Source organism: Crocodylus siamensis, chromosome 2, assembly GCF_052110815.1.
Source record: "Crocodylus siamensis isolate JL-2025a chromosome 2, ASM5211081v1, whole genome shotgun sequence".
Classification (NCBI taxonomy): domain Eukaryota; kingdom Metazoa; phylum Chordata; order Crocodylia; family Crocodylidae; genus Crocodylus; species Crocodylus siamensis.
In genome coordinates, this window is record NC_143396.1 from 225,666,694 (window position 1) to 225,680,975 (window position 14,282).

General features: G+C 45.5%; 1 protein-coding gene across 5 annotated transcripts in view; it reads right to left on the reverse strand.

Moving 5' to 3' along the window:
* Positions 1-14,282, reverse strand: part of SLC8A3 (solute carrier family 8 member A3) — a 200,101-nt gene that overhangs the window by 40,655 nt on the left and 145,164 nt on the right. For 3 of the 5 annotated variants that reach the window (XM_090033247.1, XM_090033245.1, XM_090033246.1), the window contains exon 4: positions 3,420-3,523. The exons of 1 other annotated variant lie outside the window; for it this stretch is intronic. In XM_090033247.1, the coding sequence (XP_089889373.1) occupies positions 3,420-3,523 (104 nt within the window). Of the gene's footprint in view, positions 1-3,419; positions 3,524-4,989; positions 5,097-14,282 lie in introns of all 5 variants that reach the window. One more of the 5 variants, XM_090033244.1, reaches the window with a different exon arrangement.

Below are 14,282 nucleotides of genomic sequence, written 5' to 3' on the forward strand. Positions count from 1 at the left end.
AAATACTACATGGACACAAGGGGCTACAAACTTGTTTTGAGGCAGACCAAGTACTGAGCAAGCTTCCCTTCCGTGCCTGTCCATTCTTGTTGGTCTGAGCACTCCTTGTTGTTCCAGCACCAAGCCCCTGCACAACTCCTGTAAATGCATTTTAGTCCTACGTTGCTCTGGCTAGTACATCCCAGTAAAGGTTTTCTACAGTGTGGAAATTCTGCAATGCACACAAATTGTTCATAAAATCCTGGGAGGAGTCAAGTAAAACAGGCCTAATTAAAGTTTAAACCCAGGGGTCCAGTTATGAAGGCAAATGTAATGTAATGCTGGCCTATCACCTAGTCACCAGGAGTCTTTGGTCTTCCTTCAATTTAACTTTCATTAACTCATTTTGGCCACATTTTTCCTTCTTTCCTTGATCCTCAACCCTTTCTGCACAGCCTTTTCTACACTGTTCATCTCCTGGTCCTTCTACTTTATCACTGCCCCTGTGACAGATACTAAAAGTGCCTTTCCTCTTCTCTCACACATGACTGGATGACTGGGACCTCATGTAAGCCTCTTGCTCTACTTCCTTCTGACTATTTTGTGCGGCCAGAGGGAAACAATGGGTATCAGACCCTCATATGAGTGATTGGCAATCCAGGTGTAGTAAATTCCTGCTGAGTTACAACAATTTCCCTCGGCTTTTCCACAGGTTGATAGCAGGGAGAAGAGTAGAAATCCTAGCACTTCCAGGACCCCCAATTACCCTGGCACTGGACTAGGGACTTGATTCCCCTTGGGGTGGTAACTATGGGAGTCACCTAAAAAGAGCTGCCTGATTTGCTGAAGAAGGGAACCTGCCACCCCTCCTTATTGGGCAGACTGTGTACCCCTCTCTCCAGATAAAGGAGGCTCCATCCACCCATTTGTGCATCTGTTTGTGGCTGACACCATCTCAACCAAGCCACAATGGGGTGTCAGCAGTGAAATCAGAGACCTAGAAGAGAGCGGTGATGCTGGGTTGTTCCTACCTACAGCAATCAAAGGTAAGAGGAATGGAATATTTCAAACCTCTCAACTACTGAAGAAGCACCTCACTGGTCTGAAAGGCTGGTGTGATGGCACCCTTTTTCTTCTTGCCCACAGAATCATGTACAAGGAGGACAGACAGGCAAGGGCTATCTGGCTTCTCTTCCCATCTCAGGGAGTCTACAGAGGAGGAACTTCTCCATGCAGCTGCCAGCAACATGTGCAGCAGGTTGGGAGAGGCAGTGGACCCTTTGTGCTCTTTCTGTGACTCTCTGGCTGAGTCCTTTTCATCTCCAATTGCCCACCTCAATTCCTGGATTGTAAACTCTGACACATGTCCCAGGTATAGGTCCAAATGGTGCCTAACCCAACACAAACAAGAATTATTCTTTTTTAGGGACTGTTAGGGTGGCAGAAAGGTATCCGGGCTCAGTAACAGGGAGCCCACTGCCTGAACCACCTGAACAAAACCATGAGGGAACAGTTGGAAGGAAAATAAAAAAATAAACTCACTAACCAGATGTGGGCATTTTATCTATGCATTATCAAACCGACTGCTACTTTTTAGTTTATCTGGTGTGGTAGAAGCATGACAGCACTGTGATTAAGGCACCTTATTACAGATCCAGAGGCATGAGCTACAGGCTTGTGCTGTTGGCCACACACAGACAATCCTATTCTATCTGGTCATTTGGGGTGGAGGGGTCAAAACCACATCACTGCCAGTGCTGGTGATTATAGAAACTAGTATGCTTTAGCTGTGGCTGCTCACCGGGATGCTAGGTTCAGAACAGTCCTTTGATCTTCTGTAAATTTAAGTTGTGAATTTTCCAGAGATTTTCAGTGCTTCGGTACTACCTGGTATCGAGCTTGAGCTGTTTTATGTTGACAGCTCAGTGATGATAAGCATCACCTGCTGACAAATCAAGATGTTCCTGATTTGTTGTGGCTCTAACTGTGGCATGGAGAAGAAACACCCTCCTGCTATTTAACAGTAGTAAAGCATTCTCATGCCATGATCTTAAAATACACGCACACTGGGTTTGTTCTTCTCCATCAGTGTCATTTAAACCTCAAGCTGGGAATGACAGAATTACTCAGGGCAAGTAATGCAATAAAGTCTGGGTCTTAAAAACACAAGGCTCCATCCAACAGCCTCTCCAGAGATCCCTGATTTGCTTAAAGGGCTCTGCTTTGTAAGTCAGTGTTGGCGTGACTCCTTGAGGAGCTCTCTGTGACCTTGGAGACTTTCACACAAGGATTCCAGCAGTGATGACTTATAGCCTTCTCTGTATTCAGGCCCAGAAAACAAAAAACATTTATTTTCTGAGGAAGCTCAAACTTATATTAATAGCCAAGCTCTGGAACAAATAAAATTCCCTTGCTCTTGTTATAGCTGAAACATCTTGGATCACATAATGTGTAACTGCACCTGTTGGTGTCTTCTTTTTGTACGATCCACAAAATAGGCTGTGCCCAAATTTTATTCAAGTAGGCACTCATTCATGCATATAGATCTGTCCAGATGCCAGTTCAGATGCCCAAAAGAAGAACTCAGATTACTTTTATTAAAGGAACGTGTTTAAAAATCACATCTTGGAGCAAAAGTCAGCAGTAAGACTCTCATAGACAGCAGAGGCACCTGAAAAGGTTGAATACAGGGGCAGATGGACTCAAATAAAGATACTGCAAGTGATGACTGAGAATCAGGGTGCCTTTGCAGCTCTGCTATTGACTTGCTGGTTGACCTTTGGCAAATCACTTTCTCTGATTCACTGTATCTGTCTGCAATTTGGGATGATAACTTTGCTATATACTTACATCATAGACATGTTGTGCAGTTCCATTAATAAGCATATGTGAAGTGCTTGGCGATTCTTGGTTGAAAGAGGTCAAGAATGGCAAAGTATTATTTTACAACCAAAACATAGCAATCATAACTCCCCTGCTATACCGCTGGCTTTTAACAAAGCCTCGTGGGAACCCAATAACATTAATCAATGTAGTGCCATAAGGAGCAGGGGACAAAAAAGGGAAGGATTGTGAGATATACAAGGAGAGCTGAAGACACAGCCATGCATGACGTTCTTTTAATTTCTTTTGAATTCCCTTCCATCTCAGCATTAGGAGGAGGTGAGGGGTAACAGCAAAGATGTCAACAAAACAAAACAAAAATCAAAACTGATGATATTAATAAGTCCTCTGAGGCTTGAGCATTGCACAAAATGGGGATCAGAAAACAGCTAGGCTCTAAAAGGCAGAGATGACACCGAAACAGGGAGAGAGCGAGAATATAGGAGGGCAAAGAATAAAAGTTGATCCATCTAAAGGAGGAGGAAAACGGGGAGGGGAAGGAGAGTTTGGTTTGGTTTGGTTTTTTTTTCTGTTTGTTTTCAAAAAGGATCTCACACCTGATATTCCTCGTTCCATCCATTTCGGTTCACCAAGGGCAATGAAGAAATTCTCCTGCCTTTCGTATTCCTCCTCATCTACTATTTTAACCCTTACGGTCTTCCTGTAGGGACAACAAGAAAGACAACCGTGTACAGTGGGTTGGCTGGTTGGAGCGGACGCAGCAGCACCACACGTTTCTCACATGCAGCCCATTCCCGCCACTACCTCCAGCGGCGTTTCTTTTGTGTGTTTTATATGGCGCATCGGTTGTAGTTGGTCTTTGGGTGAGTGGGAGAGTGTTAGAGAAGGAAGATGGGGATTGGCAAGGGAGTGAAGGGGAGAGGAGGGAGGTTTGGACCTTGCTGATGGTTAGTGGGAGGTGACTTATGCAGCACATTTAGTTTAGTGTCACATGGTAAAATGCAAACATTGACAAATCAGAAATAAATGAGAGCAAGACTGAGCCACAAATATATCCAATACATTTTAGCTGAAAGGCCAATTGCTTCTCCTACCCTCTCATAATTAATATGTTAGAGCTAGGAGATGAGTAGGGGAGAGAGAGAGAGAGGGACATGCATACAAACCCATACACACCTGTGGAGGCTTTCTATTCAGGCTACAGGTCTTATTTGACTTTGAGGGGGTTGTTTTTATACCTCTCTTTTTAAACTGAAAAAAATATCAGTATCCTATGACCATGCTGCTTGTTTTCCCTGACTTGGGTATTCCTGGATGGAAATTCAGTTTGATGTGCAAATAGGCTTTGCCACTGCTTGGAAAGATAGAGCCAACATAAAACATCCCTCAGGCTGAGCCACTAGGCTAGAGTTGCTTCTTCTCCCCCTCCTTCCCAGCTATGTACAAGGAGCACCGTGTGCCATGTTTACCACTACTGCAATGCATAAAGCTGCTGTGAGAGAGCAAAAGGACTTAGAAATGGTGTGTGTCGACTCTCTCTTCTGTCCTGACAATGTTTCTGCCCTGAGTCGGCTTGTGATAAGCTTGTGAACGTTGACACACTTCCAGAACACTCTTAAGAAATTACCACAAGCGACTTCAGTATGGGCCTTGACTTTGTGTTTTCATTAGTACAGGTCAGATAAGCGTCCTGCCATAGCTGTGAAGGGGCCGACAGCTCTTTTAGGTATCTGTGTGTGTTTTGTGTAGATGTTTTTCTAGGGAAGCTTCATGGCTAGGCATCAGGATCAGTCCTGCTAGGATCACCACCCAGTGGGGGCAACTGAAAACGCCAGCACGGACTATTACAGTAACCTGGGGGTACCAATACGATTTCTCTCCCCCAACACAGAGATACATACCCTTCCACTCCCACACACAGTTTTCCCCCTCTCTCTCTCATTCGCTTCCCAAGATCACCCTCCTCCCAAATGTAGGTTTCCACCCCAATGATTCCCCTAGTACCATGTGACAAATTTGTGTGTGCACAGCAGTGTTAAAGACAGAGCAGTTGGAAACAAAAATAACAGAAAAAAGGGAGGAAAAGAAAAGAAGAGGAGAAGGAAGGAGAAGAAAGAGAAGAGGAAAGAAGAATGTTAACGTTAGTCTGGAGGACCAGTACTACACCTTTCTGTAAACTCATATCCACCATGCGTGGGCTCATCAGCTCAATGAAGAAATTCTTGTTTTTCTCATACTCCTCATCATCAATTACCTTGATGTGAACTGTTTTGCTGTGGATGGAAAAATAATAAGTGTCATAAGGGGGAAGAGGGGACAGGAAAGCAGGGGTGGAAGAAGGTAAGAGAAACTGAACAGGAAAATTAGACAGTCAAAGTTTACTCACCCATGGAACAGGATTAAAGTGGCCCTGCAGAGACCCCCCATGTCCCTTCCTGTGCATTTGTATTGGCAGAATTTCTATTTTAACCAATCTAGCAACTTTACTAATATAAGTACCTAGGTGTCCCTTGCAAAATGTGTGTATGGGTCTACAAGCATGCATTTGCCTATGCAAAACAGGTAAGTAAAAAGCAACTGCTAATTAAGCCCAGCTTGTGTACATAAATGCATGGTATGCCCACAGGGTGACTGTCAGTGCTCACACACATAAACACAAACTCAACACAGGCACCACATTTGCTCAGATATGGGGAAATTTTGTCTGAACAGTCTTCAAACAAGTAAGTCTGAAGATGAATGAACAAATCAGTTCCTCTCCACCTAGGAATATAGTGAAACCCTTATTTCTGATCCCTTCACATTAAAGGAAAGCATGCCATGGAGTAATCTCACTCCCACTGGAAAATTTGCTTCTGCTGGCTATAGTGAGTTGTAGCAGGTGCTCACTAGATGAATTATGGAGCAAATCCTGACATCGTTACTCAGGCAAAACTCTCAATTATTCCACTGGGATTTTAATAAAATCAAGATGAAAGGATCTGCTTCTATATATGTTCCTTATGTCTAGCTAGAAAATGCCTTCAGCAGGTGTCCCTTCATTTCCCCTCCTACACACATGCACATGGCAATCCAAGTCTGAGTGCCTTGATGACTTTGCCAATGGTATTGTTTTCCCTTCAGTTACTGTTGCTCTTGATCGCCTCAGGCTGTAAATCACAGTCTGCACTTAGCTTTCTTTTGTGTTGATTGAAGGCTATACACAGTCTGACTGTAAAAGGGAGTTCACACGCTCATACACTGGGGCATTCTCAGGCACACTTTAATGCAGAGAAGTTTGTGTGTGCATCGACATCCCTGTGTATTTATATACTGTGTAAGCTCACGTCTGCACACACACTCTAAACACATCCGTGTGTGTTCATTTCAGGGCTCTCAAACACTGCAGAGGGACTACAAGACATTCATTTGTGAGCAGGATTCGCAAGAAAAATCTCAACTCCACATAACATTTCTGAAACAAAAAAGCTTGTGGCAAATACAATGCATTCCCCTAGCCCTAAGCCTCTGAAACAAGCCAGCTATCCAACCTGCCACATAATGGACACAAGCTTTACGTGCAGGCCTTCAACAATAACCTCTACATCCTGAATTCAGAAATGGCACGTGGCATATTTAATTTATCTATGAACAGAAAGCAGCAGAAAAACAGTTTGAGAACTATCCCTTCAAGTGGCTCCAGCTAGTTTTATGTGCCCAAGTTCCCCCACATATAACATGGTGCTGCTAACACCTCACTCACAGCTAACATACTGGGAAGTGTCATTCAAGAATGGCTGTCAGGAGCACTCAGACCCTTGATGGAAAGTGTTAAGAGAGGAAGATGTTGCACTACACTTTGGCTTCTTGGGGCAAAGACTGAATTTGATGTCTGTGCAGTACAAACATCCTATCAGCACTCCAATGTCATCATCCTCAGATGTGCTAGAGACAATGACTTACCCTACAAACATGCACAGCACAAACAGCGTCAGCTGCATTTGGATATCTTCACTACTGGTTTGGCACCTGACTTCCATTCCTTAACTGGGATGGAAGGAATCCTTGACCTTGTTCTTACCAGGGGCTTTCCTCATGTCCCTGGGCCTGGTGACAGCTCTATATAGAACTATTATTTCATTGTCTCTGAATAGTATAGAGGCATGGCTTCTTCCATGCAATTCACTGATTGCAATGGGATCTGCACATGCTGACTGGGTTATAAGATCAAGTCTGGCCTTAAGCCATTTTAAGAAACATTCAAGAAATTACCGAGGTTTTAGGAAGGAAAAAACCAAGAGACTTGGTGCACTATTTCCAAGGAATTGCCACTATCCACTCACTTCTGAACTTCCACGTTATAAACAGTTTAATATTTTACACAGCCAAATTATTCCAAACAGCGGGCACTAAATTTACTTCAGCACCTTAGGGCTCCTATACATGTGCAGGGAGCCTGCTCCAGCACGCTGCAATTCCAGTGATTCTAGTGATTAATCGAGTCTCCTGGAGCGTGGAAAACACCACATGCCAGCAGCCTCCCACATCATGTGCATCAGTGTACTCATGCTGAAAAATGGTAGCGGGGTGCTTTAAACTAACGCTCATTTGATAAGCTTTAGTTCAAAGCTCCCCCTCACCCCCTTTTTCAGCATGCGGATGCTGATACATGTGATGGTCTGGGCTTTTTTAATTAGTGTGCCTCTTGGAGCTGTGCTAATTAACGCCCCTCCCCCCACACACCCCCATGCCTCCTGGAGCATGTGTATAAATGCCCTTAAGTCTAAGAGTGCTTCAGAGAGAAAAGAGCTTTAGGCTTGAGCCCCAGTGTTGCTGTAACCCAAATCACTTGGCTGATGCCTCTGGTAATGTACATAATGCTGTCATCAAATGCCTGGCTATGGCTAAGAATAAGAAGACCAATTCTCATGATACACCTTGCCAACAACCAGGCCAGGATTAATGTAGAAAGTACAGAGCCATGCCTGTTGGGTAATGACTCAGCAAAATACCGCACTTACACGTAACTCGGGAAACGAGTATGTGCAAGTTACACAGTGCTGTATCTTGTGGGAGGGATTCTTCTGGAACCCTGCAGTGACCATTTTACACCATGAGGCATGAAGTTTGATCACCACAGCTTGCATATTTACAACCATCATTAATGATCATAAAATTACGCGGTACTGCAAAATTCCAGTTGTGCTATTAACCTCATTAATCTCCCCCAAAATAGGCGCTACAGACTAACTGCATTATAAGAAGCAATTCCTTTGCTTGGTTTTTATTTCAGTCTAGGCCTCCTGGTCATCTGTACCTTCCATTCTTTGGGATAGGGGGAAAGTAGAGAGTGATCAGCTTTCCCCGTGACCGTCACCTTTATAAATATGCATAAGGAAATACCTCTCAGTCTTCTCCTTCGTATGTTAAACATTCCACATTTTTGCAAGCATTTGTTATATCAAAATCCTGTATTAAAGATAACTATCCTCATCTCCCTTTTTTGAACCTTTTCCAGTGATTCAGTTTCAAGGAGCCTGGATTTTCAGCAATAACTGGTGAAACAGTTTGTACTGTGCTAAGACTTCTTCACAAGCATTTTGATGCATTTCCTTCTGTACTGCTTTGGAAGTGTAAAGCAGCATATGAAGTCTACACAAGTTGACTGATTTCTTTTTTGAAATGAATGTTGTCTGAGGTCCCAACACTTTAGAAAAGCTTTATCTATTCTCCGGGTGCGTCTACACACTCATTAATGCACAATAGTTACTGTGCATTAAGCTTAGTACTTGCATAACCAAGTACTAAATCAATAGGCAGTAACTGGTGCCTAAATCAATAGGCAGTAACTGGTGCAATAGGCAGTAACTGTGCTACACAGTAGCGCCGGCACATGGGTTTTTACAGACATTAACTGTACAATAGCCTAATAGTACTGCACAGTAACGTAATAGCATGAGTTTTGCCCAGCATGCTACTGCGCACTGCTATTAGGCTATTGCACAGTTAGCACCTGGTGTAGACAAACCCTCTGTGACTTGCATTTATTTCTTACCTGTCTCTATGATTTCTTTCTCTCTCACAGCACAGACCAAGTAGGGGATTTTTAAACCAGTCAGTGCTGGATTCTCTCAGCCTGCTTTTGGAAATTGCAGGTACACTGGCAGTTTTAGCACTGTCAAAGTGTTTCCATTCCAGTGGGCCTTTTACAGCTACTTGCCATTTTTCAAGATGGAAATTATCCATGGTTTTCCTCTCAAAATATTTTGTGGAGAAAAAAAAATCAGTAAAATGATCCAAGTGTAAAAAGTTTGTCATTATAAGGCATTTTCTATTATCTCATTTTGAACAGCCCCAGTGCTTCAATGGCCAGAGTTAGAAGTCTGAAATCTGCCAAGGACACAGTGCTGCTGCACTGATGCTTCACCATTGGGTGCACAGGACTAATCTATTTGGATTTCTCCAAGTTTAAATTTTATGCCTGCAAACTGATTTTTTAATATAACAGATTTTTACATGCAACTTTTTCCCATTCCTCTGGTACAATGTATGCATACTTCAGCAGGGTAGACTTTCTTCTTTAATACTAAAGTTCACGTGGAATATGGTCTCTGGAGGGCAGCTGTGGAGTGCCTGATTTTATAGGACCTATTCATCTGCACAATGGATACTCAAAATTGTGCACTCAAGGAAGCAATGACTCACTGAGTGCACATTTTGTTAAGTACAGCGTATTCTATTATGGCCTAGAAAATAACTCCACAGGAATGGGATTGCTTTATGGGTTCTTTTCCTTTAAAAAACTGAAGAAGAAATGTCTATGAAATTCCATATAGAAAATATTTTTTAAAACTTATTTTAAACTTATTTAAAATAAATAAATAAATATTATTTAAAATTTATTTGAAACAGCAAGCTTAAAATTGCTTGAGCAACCTTTACTTTGCCCCCTATATGCGTTACAATAAACCATATGTGGCCATATACTACAATCCAATGGAGTACTGTATTTTTCTTCTGCATGTGGATGCAGCATCTTCTGCTGCCATGCTCTGCTTTGTGTACACTGCCAAACAGATGATGAACTTGTTTCTATACAATATTGACAGTGAATGTGAAAAGCTCCTCCTGCATGGGCTTGCCTCATTTGCTGTGCATCCTAGAAGAGGCCCTCAATATGGACGTGGAGTGTTTGAAAACTGCAAAGTGTTATTTGAAAAACGATGTAATTCTATAACTAAAGACTGTATTGTAATACAGTGGAGGCAGGATGAAGGTAATTTTAATTTGGGGATTCCTGACTTTTGGATAGGTTTTTTTTTGGAACCTGCACATTCTTTGAATTATCTGTATGAATCATTTATGATGTATTTGATATGTGTATGACCCACAAATCTGCATGCACAAATGTAATATACTAACACAAACAGCACAGAGAAAGTGCTATGGCAAGGGTGCGCGTGAAGATTTTGAAGCGGTACAAAGAAGATTATATTGGTTCACATTCATGGATGGCTTTAACTCAAGGCAGCACATAAGGCAATAAAGAGTGAGCAGAGACTAGTCAGATCTTAAGAGATGTGAAGTTAACAATGATCATGGGGAAGTATAATCTGGTATAAGTGGTCACCAAGTCCTTGGATGCGGGCATTGTGGTGGAGGTTGTTTACCTCGACTTCTAGAAGGCTTTTGACACTGTTTCTCACCCCATTCTCACAAAAAAACTAGGTGACTGCAGCACTGATGCCTACAGTCAGATGGGTGGCAAATTGGCTCAGTGGTCACACCCAGACAGTGATGGTGGATGGGTTGTTTTCAGCCTGGAGGGATGTGGGCAGTGGAGTTCCCCAGGATTCGGTCCTCAGGCCTGTGCTATTCAACATCTTCATCAGTGACTTGCTGGTGGGCGTGGAAAGCACACTGTCCAAATTTGCTGATGACACAAAGCTGTGGGGAGAAGCGGGCACACTGAAGGGGAAGGACAGAATCCAGCTAGATCTAGACAGGTTACAGAGGTGGGCGGATGAGAATAGAATGGAATTTAATGCAGACATGTGCAAGGAGCTGTATCTAGGGCAGGGGTGGGCAAAATACGGCCTGCAGGCTAGATTCAGCCCACGAGGCCATTCTATCCAGCCTGCAGGGCCCTAAAGAGATAGAGAAAATAAATATTTTTCTGCCCTTGGTTCCAGTCAAAAATGACAGAGCCTCCAACAAGAGCCCCCGGCTGGCCCTGCCCCCTAGCCAGAAGCCCCAGCTGGAAGCTCAGGTGAGTGGTGGGTGGGGGGACCCTGGGCAAGGAATGAGTGTGGGGGGGTGGGAGGGAAGTGGCTCCTCCCCACCCCATGCCTGGTGCCCCACACTGCAGCTGCTTGCAGCCCACGTGGGGCTGCCTGTGCCCGCTTTAGACAGCCCCATGTAGGCTGTGAGTAGCTGCAGTGCATGGCATCAGATGTGGGGCAGGGCTGCTTGCCGCCCCCGCACCCCACTCTGCCATACTCAGCTTTTCCCTGGGCTCCTTCCCTGCATGGAGAAAAGGAAGAAGCCGGTGCTGAGCATGGGGAAAAGTGGCCCCTAGCTCGCCCCATGGCCGGCACCCCACACTGCAGGCGCTCATGGCCATGTGGAGCTGTCCGGAGCAGGCACAGGCAGCCCCAGGCAGGCTGCAAGTGGCTGCAGTGCAGGGCGCCGGCCATGGGGCAGGGAGGGGCTGCTTCCCCCCCCGGCACTCAACACCAGCTTGTAACCCGGCCCCACTGCCAGGCTGACCGTGGGGGCAGGTTACAAGCTGGTGTTGAGCACGGGGAAAAGTGGCCCCTCGTCCGCCCCATGGCCAGTGCCCTGCACTGCAGCCACCTGCAGCCCACACGAGGCTGCCTATGCCTGCTCCAGACAGCCCTGCATGGGCTGCGAGTGTCTGCAGCAGGGAGCACCGGCCATGGGGCGGGCTAGCAGCCACTTTTCCCCATGCTCAGCACCAGCTTCTTCCTTGCCGGCAAGCAGGGGGTCGGGGCTGTGCACTGCCCCCTACCTGCACCGTGGGGATGGGGGGCACTGGGTGTGAGTGGGCAGGGAGCCAGTGGGAGCACAGGGCCTACACCGGTGTCCTGGAGCCAGTGCTGGTGGGGCCAAGAGCAGGGTGGCAGGATCATGGGGTCCCAGCTGGTAGGGGCTGTGTGGAGCTGGGCCAGCTCCCCCCTCCCTGATGGTGCAACCCAGCCTGGCTCCACTGACCCCTACCAGCCTGTACCCCACTCTGGGCCCCAATGGTGCTGGCCCTGGGACACTGGTCCCAAGATGGTGACCAGGGGATGGGGCACCTGTCAAGGGACAGAGCTACCCATGCGGCCCTCAACAGCCTGCCAAAACTGGGTAAGTGGCCCTCTGCCCAAAATAATTGCCTACCTCTGATCTAGGGAGAAGGAACCAGCAACATACCTATAGGCTGGGGAGCACCCTTGTCAACATGGTGGCAGAAAGGGATCTTGGAGTCACTGTTGACTCCACGATGGACATGAGCCGCTAATATGAGGAAGTGGTCAGTAAGGCTAACTGCACCTTGTCATGCATCTACAGATGATGCATCTCAAGCAGGTCCAGGGTGGTGCTCCTTCCCCTCTATGCAGTGCTGGTCAGGCTGCAGGTGGAGTACTGCATCCATTTCTGGGCGCTGCACTTCAAAAGGGATGTGGCTAACCTTGAGAGGGCCCAGAGGAGGGCCACTCACATGGTCAGGGGGCAGCAGGCCAGGCCCTATGAAGATAAACTAAAGGTTGTGAATCTATTCAGCCTCCACAAGAGAAGACTGAGAGGGGATCTGGTGGCCGTCTATAAACTCACCAGAGGTGGACCAGAGGAAAATAGGTAAGGCTCTGTTCCCCCGGGCACCACCTGGGATAACAAGGAATAATGGCCACAAATTGAGTGAGAGCAGGTTCAGGCTTGATATCAGGAGACATTACTTTACAGTTAGGGATGCCGGGCTCTGGAATGGACTCCCAAGGGAGGTGGTGCTCTCTCCTACCTTGGAGATCTTCAAGAGGAGGTTGGATAAATATCTGGCTGGGGTATTAAGATCCCAGCACTCCTTCCTGTCCAGGGCAGGGAGTTGGACTTGATGATCTGTTCAGGTCCCTTCCAACCCTAGAAACTATGAAACTATGAAGCCTAAAGATGCCCATCTTCAACTTCACTCCTTGTACTAGACGAAAGTTTGATGGCTGTACTCTTAACCCAATGTGGCTTCTTGGCTGGGTCATCATTTTAACTTTGTTCTTCCCACTTGCTGTTCTGAAGGTGCTGAGGTGAAGGGGTGGGGGACAAGTGGAAATCCACCTGTCCCAGGCTACTCTGATTCTCCTCCAGGCCCCGCCCCACTCTTCCCTGCCCTTTGGTGCCGCTGCTGTTCTTTCCAGCATCTTGATCCTAGAGAATGGCATCATCAAATAACTCAATCATTCCTGCTATATCGCTTGTTTGACTTTGTTTGCAAACCACAGACCTATTGATCAAAATGCTGCAAGAATATTGCTCTTTTTTTCTTTTCTCAAAATCAAATGTATCATGATCCCTATGGTTTACTAGCACATACAGGGAAAAAAGAACAACTTGAAAGCCCCTGCACCAGTACCAGAGCTGCAGAAACTGTACGCTATTTGCAGAAACACAAGCAGACAACCGAACACCCATTTAGGTTGTATGTAACAAGCTTTTTCCGTCATAACCCAACATCTGCTTCTGAGTCATCCTGCAGTGAAATAATAACCTTTAACTGCACTCACTCAAATGCAGCCAAGATTGGTAGTGATCAGTAGTGACAACTGTTCAGTGGCCTACGTAAAACCAATTCAGTGGACATCTGCATAGTAAAATCACTTCCACAATAGTAACCTCACTGGAAGTATCAGAGGGTGCACCCAAGCATTCAGTGGGCAATGAAGACTAAGCAAACTCTTATTTCTAAATGTGGGTCTCTTCAGGACTGCATGGAGACACTCTGGCAGTGAGAGAGGGCAAAAGGGAAGCTAACAATGCTGCTTCTTGGGGTGATTTTATCCTCTGGCTAGAGGTCTTAGTTCTCTAGGACAGCAGTCAGCAGCTTCTTAAAGTGGAGGGCCAGACTAGCCTGGTTCAGGTAGTAGATGCACTGGCACTTCAGACCTACTGCCATCACCACCACTACTTCCTAGCATCCAGCTTCCAGAATTGTAGTATCCCCAACACTGAAATGTCACTGAAGCCCCCAGGCACCAGAGGCCAGATCCAGCCCATGGGACATATGTTGTCAATCCCTGCTCTAGGATGCATACAAAATAGTTTTCAAAATATATACTCTGACTTTCTGACAGTTAGTTGTTATGGCAATAACTGTGATATTAGCAGCGTAACGATCATTAGGATTCACTGGCGGATTGGGAAAACAGGGAGAAAAAAATTTAGACAAAAAAAGAAATATCTTGTTGAATGAACAGGGAAAAAAG